General features: G+C 45.7%; 1 protein-coding gene across 17 annotated transcripts in view; it reads right to left on the bottom strand.

The window, feature by feature from the left end:
- LOC144510532 (inactive rhomboid protein 1-like) overlaps positions 1–14790 on the bottom strand; it is a 369670-nt gene that overhangs the window by 54666 nt on the left and 300214 nt on the right. For all 17 annotated transcript variants that reach the window (XM_078240037.1, XM_078240025.1, XM_078240027.1 and 14 more), the window contains one exon: positions 5368–5490. In XM_078240037.1, coding sequence (XP_078096163.1) covers positions 5368–5490 — 123 coding nt within the window. The remainder of the gene's footprint in view (positions 1–5367; positions 5491–14790) is intronic.

Raw genomic sequence — 14790 nt, 5'->3', positions numbered from 1 at the left:
AATGACAATATCAGACTCAGCAATGGGGATTGTCTTAAATCATGCTATCTGCTCTAGCTAATTAGTATTCAACGTTTAACAGTGCAAAGCTGCATGTCGTTCTTTAAAGAAACTGATATTCCACAAAGCTGTTAACGGAGACATTCTCCTGCAGCTAAACACTGCAAACAATCCTACAAATAGTGAGATTCTGCCTTTCCACATCATGGTTAGAGCATCGTGTCTCTCATTAAAAGAAAACATTGACTATTGCTTTACTATACTTTTCACATGCCTGTTCTGAAGAGAGTGCTGATCTCTCTGTGAAGTCTATGATTCAGTACATGAACACATTGCAGCAAGCTGAGATTTTAAAAGGGAGATGTTCATTAAGCGTACAATGGAGATGATAGTGGGCTTCGAACAGGAGACCCGAGTGTGACTCACAATTGGGCGCATATACAGGTCTCCCACACAGGGCATAGTTTGCCAGCATGGCTGGACTATTGGATTAGGAAAGACAGGAAAGCTATTGTGGGAATGTTTCCTCCCAATGTTGTTTACGTGCTTTCAGGCAAGTTTAACCCAGAGTCTGAGAAAAAGCACTGATTGTTGGGGTAATGTTGGCGATGGGATACGTGAATTACAGAACAAATCATGGACACTGTCCCATCATGATTTTTTCCCTTGGAGCAGTCTTGTTACAAATGTGATTTCCTCTGATCGAGCTGCACCTCTCAGAATTAAAACCTTCTTAAACTCTGATAAAGGAGGTAGCAAAGAGCAGCACGGTGGGCACAATGGTTGACACTGCTGCCTCACAGCACCAGGGACCTGGGTTCGATTCCCAACTTGGGTCACTGTCTGTGCGGAGTCTGTACCTTCTCCCCGTGTCTGCATGGGTTTCCTCCAGGTGCTCCGGTTTCCTCCCACAGTCCAAAAGATGTGCTGGTTCGGTGGAGTGGCCATGCTAAATTCTCCCTCAGTGTCCCGTGATGCATAGGTTAGAGAGATTAGCGGGGTAAATATGTGGGGATAAATATACGGGGATAAAGGCCTGGGTGGGATTGTGGTCGGTGCAGACTCGATGGGCCGAATGGCCTCCTTCTGCACTGTAGGGATTCAATGATTCAAAGTGGACATAAGCATTCCCAGTTTCAGAGGAGGCACAAGGCTTTCATCATATGCAGTCTAACCATGAAATACTACGAGCAAAAATCCACAGTAGGCAAAGCAAATAATTACAGTAGCCAAGTGACTGAACAGGCTAAAAGTTCATCTTTAGAATTTCTGGTTCATGAGAGTGTCCATTGGGATTTCTAGCCACTCAACTCATTCTTTATTCATTAAAATGAAGCACTGGAGCACGGAGCCTTAACCAACACCATGAGAAAACCTCCCAGCATTGCCAAAGTGCACGCTCAGCCTTCTCTGCTCGAGTTTGCCTCATAAATAATTAGAGCAGGAGACAATGCAGGAAAATTGGCACCGGATCTGCTGCTAGAGTGGTTCAATAACAGAGTGGAACACATCTTGGAAGAGAGAAAGAAAACTAACCCCATCCCAAAGGGGAATTGATATCGAGACAGAACAGTTTGGGAAAGAAATCATGCTCAGTCACAAATAGCACCTTCAACATGGTAATTATCTGAAGGTACTTCACAAGGACATTATCAAGCAGAACCTGACACTGTTCCACAACAGGAGATACTACGGCCAAAGGCTTGGTCAGAGATAAGTTTCACAGAGCATCTTAAAGGATGGGGGAGGGGAAAAGAGGCAGAGAGGTTTAGGAAGGGAATTAGAGCACTAGTACCTGATCAATGGTCAGGCTATCAAATGAGGCATGGTCAAGAGATCAGAGGAGCAGATACCTGGGAGGGCTGTTGGGCTGGAGGATATTATAGAGGTAGGAAGGGCCAAGGCCAAGAAAGGATTTGAAAACAAGGATGAGGCAGCACAGTGGTTAGCACTGCTGCCTCACAGTGCCAGGGGCCCAGCTTCGATTGCTGGCTTGGGTCACTGGCTGTGTGTATTTTACACGTTCTCCCCGTATCTGCGCAGGTTTCCATCCATCTTCCAAAGATATGTAGTCTAGATGGATTGGCCATGGGAAATGTGTGGGGGATTACAGGGATAGGGCAGGGGAGAGAGCCTGGGTAAGGTACTGTCAGAGAGTCAGTGCAGACTCAATGGGCCGAAAGGCCTCTGCTGCACGGTACGGTCTCTATGATACTATGAATTTTAAAATTGTGATATTGCTAAGCTGAGAACAATGAAGAAGGATGACAGGAGAATATAGGTCGCTACGAGTTAGCACGTGGATGACATCATGTTCACTGAGGAGAGAATGTGAGAGGCCAGCCAGGAGTGATTAGTCGAGTTTCAAGATGACATGGGCATGGAGGTGTGTTACAGCAGAGGGCCTGAGGCAGGAATGGAAGCAGGAGATCTCAGGAAGTGGAAACAGGTGGTCTCAGTGATGGTTTGAATATATGGTTAGAGGCGACACCAAAGTTGTAAACAGTCTGCTTCGGCCTCACACAGTGGCCGAGGAGTGGGCTGGGGTTGGTCGCTAGTAAATGGAGCTGGCGACAGGAGCCAGAATAATATTTAACTGGGCCTAATTTCTGCTCATCCAGTAATGGATGTTGGATATCAGTCTGAGAACTTACAGCAGTGGAGGAGTTGAGGTAGAGCCACGTACATGAAAGGAAAGGTTGTGTTTACAGATGAGATTGCAGAGGGGTGGGTCAGCACTCCGATGAGAAACAGAAAGGGGCTATGGAGGACACCAGAGCTAATGGCTCAGGAGCAGGAACAGAAGCCATCAAAGGTGATTCTCTGACTATGATTAGAACCAGGCGAGAGCAGGCCCACTCAGCAGAACAACAGTGGAGAAGGATGGTGCGGTCAAACCTAGTCAGAGACTGCAGACAGGATGAGGACGGAACGTTTACCTCTGTCACAGTCACTTAGGGTGTCTTTTGTGACTTTGATAAGAACTGTTTAAATACTGGAGCAGGGTCGGACCCCTGATTGAAGGGATCCATTGGGATCAGGTGAGTGTTTTCAAGGACAGAGGGATCAAGGGTTGATGTTTTGAGGAGAGGGGTCACCATCTGAGGGCAGGGAACTAGTAGCAATGTCATTGAACGTGGGGGCCACGGAGGGAGATTGGGTGGCCAGCAGTTTCCTAGAATCAGACAGTACAGGGGGACCATTCGGCCCATCGAGTCTGCGCTGACCACAATCCCACTTTAGTGGGAAATCCCTCCAGTTTAGTGGGAAAATTGTCAAGGGAGCAGGAGGTGGCTTTTGAGGACAAGATGAGTTCGGGAGAGGTTCCGAGGGGAGACAAATGCAAGTTCCGGATTAGGGGAGTGGGGATCTTTGGGGAAGTCTGGCTCTGTGAGCTAGAGTATGGAAGGGAAGTGACAGAGGCAGCTGTTGGATGTATCCAAATATCGGAAGAAATAAATTGTTGGAGGTGAGAGTGGAGGAGGCAGGGCAGAGAGATGTATGAAGACAGTTTGCAGTTGAGAAGATAAGTCGCAGGTTACCGTCACGGTCCAGGAGGATCCTGGAATAGTGAGCAGTTTTGGCCATTATTTTTTTAAAAGTGGTGCAAAGGAGGAAACAACAAGACTGCCGCAATGTAATAAGTTTTCCTGTGTGGAGTATTGGATTTATTATTGTCACATATATTAGTAGACACTGGAAAGTATTGTTTCTTGTGCGCTATACAAAGCGTACCATTCATAGAGAAGGAAAGGAGAGAGTGGAGAATGCAGTGTTACAGTCACAGCTAGGGTGTAGAGAAAGATCAACTTAATGCGAGGTGGATCCACTCAAAAGTCTGGTGACAGCAGGGAGGAAGCTGTTCTCAAGTCGGTTGTTACGTGACCTCAGACTTTTGTATCTACTTCCCGATGGAAGAAGGTGGAAGAGAGAATGTCTGGGGTGCGTGGGGTTCTTAATTATGCTGGCTGCTTTTCCGAGGCAGCGGGAATCATAGAATCATAGAAACCCTACAGTGCAGAAGGAGGCCATTCGGCCCATCGAGTCTGCACCGACCACAATCCCACCCAGGCCCTACCCCCACATATTTACCCGCTAATCCCTCTAACCTACGCATCTCAGGACTCTAAGGGGCAATTTTTAACCTGGCCAATCAACCTAACCCGCACATCTTTGGACTGTGGGAGGAAACCGGAGCACCCGGAGGAAACCCACGCAGACACGAGGAGAATGTGCAAACTCCACACAGATAGTGACCTGGGCTGGGAATCGAACCCGGGACCCTGGAGCTGTGAAGCAGCAGTGCTAACCACTGTGCTACCGTGCCGCCCCAACAGAGTCAATGGATGGGAGGCTGGTTTGCGCGATGGACTGAGCTTCGTTCACGACCCCTTGTAGTGTCTTGTATTTGTGGAAAAGCATCTCTGATTCGTTGAAAAATAAACGGGGGGAAAATCTAGATTGTGACCTAATGCATAATATAGGCTGAAGTGACCTTTGAACTAATAATCCACTGTTAAAACTTGATGCTGGCCATGGCAGTGCCCTGCAGTCAGCCATTATGGTCTGAGGCCTGCACTGAGCCTGAAGCGCCTGTGTGCAGAGCTTTATGTTTGAAGCATGCTGGGAGACTCAGCACAAACTGTGCAGAAGATCCAGCTTTCTCTGCAGATTGGGAAACCATTCATTACGTGGCTGCATCACTTGAACAACGTTCCAGACACGCACAGCCCATTTCAAATCAATACTTTACACTAAGACGTCTCAGGAGAGATTTTCATTTTGACTCCTGGGTGACCCTCTCTGCTGTGGACCCAGCCTTCGTTGAAAAACTTTGTTCATTTCGCTCCAATGGTCCTTTACCAAAAGGTTACCTTGCGCCTTACATCAAAAACAATTATAGTTCCTTCAGAGCATTCAACAGCCCCCTCGCTCACTGCCGATGCCTTTGGGTGTCCTAAATAAAGGAAATCACCTTGTGGTATTGTGGGAGGTCAGCTTGTTTGGACATAGGGTCAGAAGCAGCAGTCCCTGGGATTTGGTGCCAGGGCTTCATTCTCCACCTCAATGTTGATTGATCTAAAGCATTAGGAACCCAGCGTAACCCTGGCAAATGGACAAACGCACACACATTCCAATCTGAAAGGTGAATCTGTTCATTGTTTCGTTCAGAATTCCAGTTCAAACGTAACATATGCTTCAATTCTTTGGAACAATCTGAAATATACTTTCCATGAGTAAGGGGGGGAATAAATCATAGAGCAAGATAAGGACAGGGAATTTTCCAAGCTGAGTATATGGCAACAGCAAATATGGTGGGATATGCTGCAGATTCAACATGCTGCACTGTGTGCTACGTAATCTCACCCTCGCAAAAAATGAGGTATCCAGCTCATCGGGGAAGTCCACGGTGTCCTCTTCCATAAAACTGGGTGGATTAAAGCTGCGTCTCTGAGCCCGCCGTGTTGAACTTTCCCTGAGAGAGCGGCCCTGTAAAAGATAGAGGGAACCTCGTGAGTACACAACAGGACGTCACTGCATCGGTCTTCTGCAAAACAGGAAGATCCCACCTGTACACATCAGCACCAAGGTGAAGAATATTATAGAATCCCTACAGTGCAGAAGAAGGCCATTCGGCCCATCGAGCCTGCACCAACAATCCCACCCAGGCCCTTTCCCTGTAACACCACGTATTTACCCTGTTGTCCTCCTGATACTAAGGGGCAATTTAGCATGGCCAATCCATCTAACCCGCACACCTTTGGAGTGTGGGAGGAAACCGGAGCACCCGGAGGAAACCCAAACAGACACGGGGAGAATGTGCAAACTCCACACAGACAGTGAACCGGGGCCGGAATTGAACCTGGGTCCCTGGAGCTGTGAGGCAGCAGTGCTAACCACTGTGCCGCCCATGGTGAAAGAATTGCATTTATGGAGCGCCTTTCATTACCTCAGGACACCCCAAACATGTTTCACAGCCAATAAAGGACTTTTTTTTTTGAAGTGAACTCACTTTTGGATTGTAGGAGATAGGGCAATTTATGCCCAGCAAGCTCCCAGAAAACAGCAATGTGATCATCTGTTTTTGTGCTGTTGGTTGTGGGATAAATATCAGCCAGGACACTAGGGATAACTTCCCACGAAAACAGAAAAGTGCTGGAAAATCCCAGCAGGTCTGACAGTATCTGTGAAGAGAGCGAATAGAGCCAATGTTTCGAGTCTAGATGACCCCTCGTCAACTCTGATCATCTAGATTTGAAATGTTGGCTGTACTCTCTCTCCACGGATGCTGTCAGATCGGCTGAGGTTTTCCAGCATTTTTCTGTTTTTGTTTCACATTCCAGCATCCGTACTATTTTGCGTTTATCTTAGGGATAACTTCCAGCTATTCTGCAAAATAGTGCCACGGAACCTTTTATATTCAGCTGAAAGACTACACGAGGATTTGGTTTAACATCTTAACTGAAAGAAGGCACCTCCACCTGTACAGCGCTCCCGCAGTACTGCACTGGAGTGTTGGATTTGACTTTTGTGCTTAAGGTCTGTAATGGGACTTGACGCCACAACCTCCGACTAAGAGATGGGAATGTTACCAACCGAACCCCAGTCTGACTTGCATTTGATATTTATTGGTCACATTCAAATCTAGGAACATCAATCAATCCTTTCTGTAAAATATTAGATTATTATATGCATCGCCAACATTAAGGGCATTTAAATGGTCACTGGATAAACATATGGATGATATTGGAATAGTGTAGGTTAGATGAGCTTTAGATTGGTTTCAATGGTCGGCGCAACATCGAGGGCCGAAGGGCCTGTACTGCACTGTAATGTTCTATATTCTATGTTCTATAATCTTGATGAAGTTACAATGCAAAAGACTTGTTTTATCATAAGGGCAAATGTTCTAACCTGTGCACCTAACCACAATATTTTGATTTTATTTGAGTGTGGTATGTCCTCATAGCTGTTTTAACCTCAGCTGAATTACAGCGTTTTATATCCCTGTAAAGTGAAATTAGTTATATTGCAGGAATAATCAGATGTTAACGTTCAAGTTACCATCATACGACAAAAATTAGTTTTAGGATCCAGTGATCAAACTTACAAGGATCAAACTCTTATTAATGCAGCACTGGTTCATGATATTTGATAAAAATGAATAGACAAGTCAAAATAGAATCATAGAATCCTTACAGTGCAGAAGGAGGCCATTTGGCCCATCAAGTTTGCACCGACTCATGCCCAGGTTTACCCCGTAACCCCACGTATTTACCGCGCTAATCTCCCTAACCTATATATCTTGGGGCACTAACGGACAATTCAGCATGGTCCATCAACCTAACCCGCACATCTTTGGACTGTGGGAGGAAACCGGAGTACCCAGAGGAAACCCACGCAGACACGGGGAGAATTTGCAGACTCTGCACAGACAGTGACCCAAGCCAGGAATTGAACCCGGGTCCCTGGCGCTATGAGGCAGCAGTGCTAACCATTGTGCCACCGTGCCGCCCGTATTAAAAGTAGGAAGGGGAGGAAAATCTAATATACAAATAGTGAGATTCCTGGTTTGCACAAAGAAATTTTCCAATTTGGGTCTACACATCTCTCTTTATAATCTGCGTTAATCTCAGATTAATGCAAAGTACGTCGCGGTCAATCATTTTGGCCCACTCTGTTAACACAAGTATCACATGCATTCCTCTTGAAATAAACATGTCCAAGTTAACTGGAGAATGGAATGGACACCAAAAAGCTAAAAAGCAGAGCTGAACAAGTCAATGAAGGGAAAAGCATGCTTTGGTATAGGAGGGAGAAGGTAAGGCAGAAGGATTTTGGAAGAGTGTTCCAGCAAGCAGGGTCACATTGATGCAAAACATGCTGAACATCAAGAATGAAGCAGAGAACAGAGGGAACATGGCGTCTCCGAGGAGCACAAAGAGACAGCATATAGGAGATTTCCGCCAACAAGGCATACGGATGAGGATAAAGATTTTCAAGTTAACTTGTAATGCAAGAGGGAGCCACTGGAATCCAATGTGAACCAGGGCAATGGGAGTTTAGACCTTTACACAGCTAAGGTGTGAGACTTGTACGAATGGTTAAGATGTAGCGATTTTCCAATTTACTATCCCTACAATTGATGCTACATACCCAGCCATAGGCTCCAAGAGCCATGCTTTAAACTGGGTTTGAAGATCAGTTACATGATCTCTATCATGGGAGAAGAAACAACATTTCCATGCACAATAAGGATAAAGGATTTTTTAAAAATACATTCACGGGATGCGGGCATCGCTGACTAATTGCCCTCAAAAAGGTGGTGGTGAGCTCCTTTTGAACCATTTGCAGTCCCTGTGGTGCAGATACATCCACAGTGCTGTTAGGGAGGGAGATCCAGGATTTTGACCCAGCGACAGTGAAGGACCGGCGAGATATTTCCAAGTCAGGATGGTGAGTGACTTGGAGGGAACATCTATGCGGTGGTGTTCCCAGGTATCGGCTGTTCTTGTCCTTTTCGATGGTAGAGGTTATGGATTTGGAAGGAGCTTTGGTGATTTCTTGCAGATGGAACTCACTGCTACCTCTGCGTGTCAGCGGTGGAGTGAATGGTTTATGGTGGTGGTAGACGGGGTGCCAGTCAATTAGGCTATTTTGTCCTGGATGGTGTTGAGATTTTAAAGGGTTGTTGCACTCATCCAGGCGGGGGCTGGGGGGTGGGTGGGGGGGAGTATTCTATCACATTCCTGAATTGTAGATCGCCTTTGGGGAGACAAGAGATGAGTTACTCCCATTGCTGAACCGCCTGCCTCTGAACTGCTATAACCTCAGTATGTTCAATTGCACTGTGTGCCATTTTGGTCCCCTTATTTGCGGAAGGATGTATTGACCTTGGAGGGAGTACAGAGAAGGTTCACCAGGTTGATACCGGAGATGAGGAGAGATTGAGTAGATTGGGCCTGTACTCGTTGGAGTTTAGAAGGCTGAGGGGAGATCTTATAGAGACATATAAGATAATGAAGGGGCTAGACAGGGTAGAAGCAGCGAGGTTATTTCCACTTAGAAAGGAAACAAGAACTAGAGGACACAGCCTCAAAATAAGGGGGAGTCAGTTTAGGACAGAGTTGAGGAGGAACTTCTTCTCTCAGAGGGTAGTGAATCTCTGGAATTCTCTGCCCATTGAAGCAGTTGAGGCTACCTCGTTAAATATGTTTAAGTCACAAGTAGATAGATTTCTGATCAATAAGGGAATTAAGGGTTATGGGGAGCGGGCAGGTAAGTGGAACTAAGCCACTATCAGATCAGCCATGATCTTATTGAACGGCGGGGCAAGCTCGAGGGGCTAGATGGCCTACTCCTGCTCCTATTTCTTATGTTCTTATGTTCCGGTCAATGGCAACCCCCAGGATTTCAATAGATGGCAGCGTCAGAAAATGGTGCGAGAAAAGCTGGTATATTTGGCAGCAAAGCTCTTTGATAGCTTTTCCATATTAAATATTTGGGTATACTACAATTAGTGGGAACAATAGTCCATTTTTATTAACTGACCCCAAATGTATGATGACATGGCCTGTTGGTGGCAGATAAATAGGCCTACTAAGCTTTCACTGTAATCAATTATCCACCTCTGCCTCAGTTGGAAACCATCCCCAATATTAGTTCATTGATCATTTCTCCCCTACCTCTCCCAACTTTCACTGGGGTATGGCAATAAAGCCTTTAGTAGCCTTCACCATGTTCAATTGCACAGACAGTATGACCAGGCCACCTGATGGTGGTGCACCAACAGTTCAGCCTGATCACATTTTTACCGAACAACGATGTGGTTTATGGATGAGTTATTGTACAGTAAGTGCTCAGCAGCAGCAACAGACATTGTGTGTAGCCACAGGCATTCAGTAACAATGTTATCTCCACAACTGCTCGGGGTGAAGATTTGCATCTTTGGCACAGTCACCATTTCCAGAAGGAGGACCTGAGCAAGACAGTGGCTTGTGGAGGAACTGTTGTCAAGGTCCAGTTAAACCCCTAACAATACTTCAATGCTTTCCTCCCTATGCGACAGCCATAGCATTAGGGGCCTGGATGAAGAGAAATTTGTTGAGTGTATTCAGGAGGAATTTTTCATTCAGTATGTGGATGGCCCGACTGGACAGAGGGCAAAACTTGACCTCCTCTTGGGAAATAAGGAAGGGCAGAAGACAGAAGTGTTAGTGAGGGATCACTTTGGGACCAATGACCACAATTCCATTAGATTCAAGATAGCTATGGAGAACGATAGGTCTGGGCCAAAGGTTAGAATTCTAAATTTCAGTAGGGGAGCAGTTTGGGAACAGTGACCACAATTCAGCAAGCTGTAAGGTACTGATGGGTAAAGATAAGTGTTGTCCTCAAGTTAAAGGTGCTAAACTGGGGGAAGGTTAATTACAACAATATTAGGCAGGAACTGAAGAATGTAGATTGGGGGCAGATGTTTGAGGGCAAATCAACATCTGGCATGTGGGAGGCTTTCAAGTGTAAGTCGATAGGGATTCAGGACCGACACATTCCTGTAAGGATGAAGGATAAGTGTGGCAAGTTTTGGGAACCTTGGATAACAAGAGATATTGTGAGCCTAGTCAAAGAGAAAAAGGAAGCATTTGTCAAAGCTAAGAGGCTGGGAACGCATGAGGCAAGTGTGGAATACAAGGAAAGTAGAAAGAAACCTAAGCAAGGAGTAAGGAGGGCCACAAGGGGTCATGAAAAAGCATTGACCTGCAGGATTAAGGAAAATCCCAAGGCTTTTTATACATATATAAAGAGCAAGAGGGTAGCCAGGGAAAGGAATGGCCTACTCAAGGACAAGGGAGGGAATCTATGCGCGGAGCCAGAGGAAATGGGCGAGGTATTAAATGAGTACTTTGCGTCAGTATACACCAAAGAGAAGGACTTGGTGGATGATAAGTCTGGGAAAAGATGGGTAGATAGTTTGAGTCATGTTGAGATCAAAAAGGAGGTATTGGGGTTGTTGAGAAACATTAAGGTAGACAAGTCCCTAGGGCCTGATGGGATATACCCCAGAATACTGAGAGAGGCAAGGGAGGAAATTGCTGGGGCCTTGAGAGAAAACTCTATCCTCACTGGCTACAGGGGAGGTCCCAGAGGATTGGAGAATAGCCAATGTTGTTCCTTTGTTTAGGAAGGGTAGCAAGAATAATCCAGATAATTACAGGCCGGTGAGCCTTACATCAGTGGTAGGGTAATTGTTGGAAAGGATTCTTCAAGACAGGATTTACTCCCACTTGGAAATAAGTGGACGTATTAGTGAGAGGCAACATGGTTTTGTGAAGGGGAGGTCGTGTCTCATAAACTTGATTGAGTTTTTCGAGGAAATGACGAAGATGATTGATGAGGGATGTTGTCTACATGGACTTCAGTAAGGCCTTTGACAAGGTCCCTCATGGCAGACTGGTGCAGAAGGTGAAGTCGCATGGGATCAGAGGTGAGCTGGCAAGGTGGATACAAAACTGGCTCGGTCAAAGATGTGGAGATGCCGGCGTTGGACTGGGGTAAACACAGTAAGAAGTTTAACAACACCAGGTTAAAGTCCAACAGGTTTATTTGGTAGCAAAAGCCACACAAGCTTTCGAGGCTCTGAGCCCCTTCTTCAGGTGAGTGGGAATTCTGTTCACAAACAGAACTTATAAGACACAGACTCAATTTACATGAATAATGGTTGGAATGCGAATACTTACAACTAATCCAGTCTTTAAGAAACAAAACAATGGGAGTGGGGAGAGCATCAAGACAGGCTAAAAAGATGTGTATTGTCTCCAGACAAGACAGCCAGTGAAACTCTGCAGGTCCACGCAACTGTGGGAGTTACAAATAGTGTGACATAAATTCTGATTCTAGGATCGCATGATAAAGACTCAGGAGGAAAAAAGCAGAAATATTTATGTGAAATAGTGTGACATAGCAGAAATATTTATGTGAAATAGTGTGACATTTGTGTGACATAGTGTGACGTTCTCCAAGGCGGCCTTCGCGACACACGACAGCGCAGAGTCGCGGAGCAGAAACTGATAGCCAGGTTCCGCACACACAAGGACGGCCTCAACCGGGATATTGGGTTTATGTCACACTATTTCACATAAATATTTCTGCTTTTTTCCTCCTGAGTCTTTATCATGCGATCCTAGAATCAGAATTTATGTCACACTATTTGTAACTCCCACAGTTGCGTGGACCTGCAGAGTTTCACTGGCTGTCTTGTCTGGAGACAATACACATCTTTTTAGCCTGTCTTGATGCTCTCCCCACTCCCATTGTTTTGTTTCTTAAAGACTGGATTAGTTGTAAGTATTCGCATTCCAACCATTATTCATGTAAATTGAGTCTGTGTCTTATAAGTTCTGTTTGTGAACAGAATTCCCACTCACCTGAAGAAGGGGCTCAGAGCCTCGAAAGCTTGTGTGGCTTTTGCTACCAAATAAACCTGTTGGACTTTAACCTGGTGTTGTTAAACTTCTTACTCGGTCAAAGAAGCAGTGGAAGGGTGCGTTTCTGAATGGAGGGCTGTGACAAGTGGTGTTCCTCAGGGATCAGTGCTGGGACCTTTGCTGTTTGTAATATATATATATATAAATGATTTGGAGGAAAATGTAACTGGATTGATTCGTAAGTTTGCGGACAATACAAGGATTGTTGGATTTGCGGACCATCAGAGGATACAGCATGATATAGATCGGTTGGAGGCTTGGGCGGAGAGATGGCAGATGGAGTTTAATCTGGACAAATGTGAGGTAATGCATTTTGGAAGGTCTAATCCAGGTAGGAAATATACAGCAAATGGCAGAACCCTTAAGAGTATTGATACGCAAAGGGATCTGGGTGTACAGGCACACAGGTCACTGAAAGTGGCAATGCAGGTGGAGAAGGTAGTCAAGAAGGCATACGGCATGCTTGCCTTCATCGGCCGGGGTATTGACTTTACAAAATGGCAAGTCATGTTGCAGCTTTATAGAACCTTAGTTAGGCTGCACTTGGAATATAGTGTTCAATTTTGGTCGCCACACTACCAGAAGTATGTGGAGGTTTTGGAGAGGGTTCAGAAAAGATTTACCAGGATGTTGCCTGGTATGGAGGGCATTAGCTATGAGGAGAGGTTGGAGAAACTTGGTTTGTTCTCACTGGAGCGACGGAGGTTGAAGGGAGACCTGATAGAAGTCTACAAGATTATGAGAGGCATGGACAGAGTGGATCGTCAGAAACGTTTTCCCCAGGATGGAAGAGTCAATTACTAGGGGGCATAGGTTTAAGGTGCAAGGTGCAAGATTTAAAGGAGATGTACGAGGCAGACTTTTTACACAGAGTAGTGGGTGCCTGGAACTCGTTGCCGGGGGAGGTAGTGGAAGCGGATATGGTAGTGACTTTTAAGGGGCGTCTTGACAAGTACATGAATAGGATGGGAATAGAGGGATATGGTCCTCGGAAGGATAGGGGGTTTTAATTAAGTCGGGCAGCATGGTCGGTGCAGGCATGGAGGGCCGAAGGGCCTGTACATGTGCAGTAATTTTCTTTGTTCTCTAAATTGGAGCAGGACCAATTTTGGTGATATCAGACAGGAACTTTCAAAAGTTGATTGGGCGTGTCTGTTGGCAGGCAAAGCGACGCCTGGTAAGTGGGAGGCTTTCAAAAGTGTGTTAACCAGGGTTCAGGGTAAGCACATTCCTTTTAGAATGAAAGGCAAGGCTGGTAGAAGTAGGGAACCCTTGATGACTCAGGGTATTGAGGCCCCGGTCAAGAAGAAGGAGGAGGAGGTGGCATAGTCCAAAGATGTGTGGGTTAGGTTGATTGGCCAGGTTAAAAATTGCCCCTTAGAGTCCTGGGATGTATAGGTTAGGGGGATTGGCGGGTAAATATGTGGGGGTAGGGCCTGGGTGGGATTGTGGTCGGTGCAGACTCGATGGGCTGAATGGCCTCCTTCTGCACTGTAGGGTTTCTATGAGGACATGCATAGGCAGCTAGGATCAAGTGAATGCTTTGAAGAGTATAGAGGGTGTTGGAGTAGAGTTGAGAGAGAAATCAGGAGGGCAAAAAGGGGACACGAGATTGCTTTGGCAGATAATGCAAAGGAACATCTAAAGAGCTTTTACAAATACATAAAGGGCAAAAGAGTAAGTAGGGAGAGAATAGGGCCTCTTAAGGATCTGTATGGATCCACAAGAGATGGGCGAGATCCTAAATGAATATTTCTCATTAGTATTTACTGTTGAGAAATGTACAGTTGTTAGGGAACTTGGGGAAATAAATAATGATGTCTTGAGGAGTGTACATATTATAGAGGTGGTGGTGCTGGAAGTATTAAAGTGCATCAAGGTAGATAAATCCCCGGGACCTGATGAAGTGTATCCCAGGACATTGTGGGAGGCTAGGGAGGAAATTGCGGGTCTCCTAGCAGAGATATTTGAATCATCAACAAGCTGAAGATTAGAGATGGCAAATGTTGTACCTTTGTTTAAGAAGGGCTGTAGGGAACAGCACGGGCACTACAGACCGGTGAGGCAAACGCTTGTCGTGGGTAAATTGTTAGAAGGTTTTCTGAGAGACAGGAGCTATAGGCATTTACAGATGCAAGGACTGATTAGGAACAGTCAGCATGGCTTTGTGAGTGGAAAATCATGTTTCACAAATTTGATTGAGTTTTTTGAAGGGGTAACCAAGAAGGTAGATGAGGGTAGTGCAGTTGATGTTGTCTACATGGACTTTAGCAAGGCATTTGACGAGGTACTGCATGGTAGCTTG

This window comes from Mustelus asterias, chromosome 23 (genome assembly GCF_964213995.1).
Source record: "Mustelus asterias chromosome 23, sMusAst1.hap1.1, whole genome shotgun sequence".
NCBI classification, from domain to species: Eukaryota; Metazoa; Chordata; class Chondrichthyes; order Carcharhiniformes; family Triakidae; genus Mustelus; species Mustelus asterias.
The sequence above is the reverse complement of the archived record's forward strand: the minus strand, read 5'-3'. Positions and strand labels throughout refer to the sequence as shown.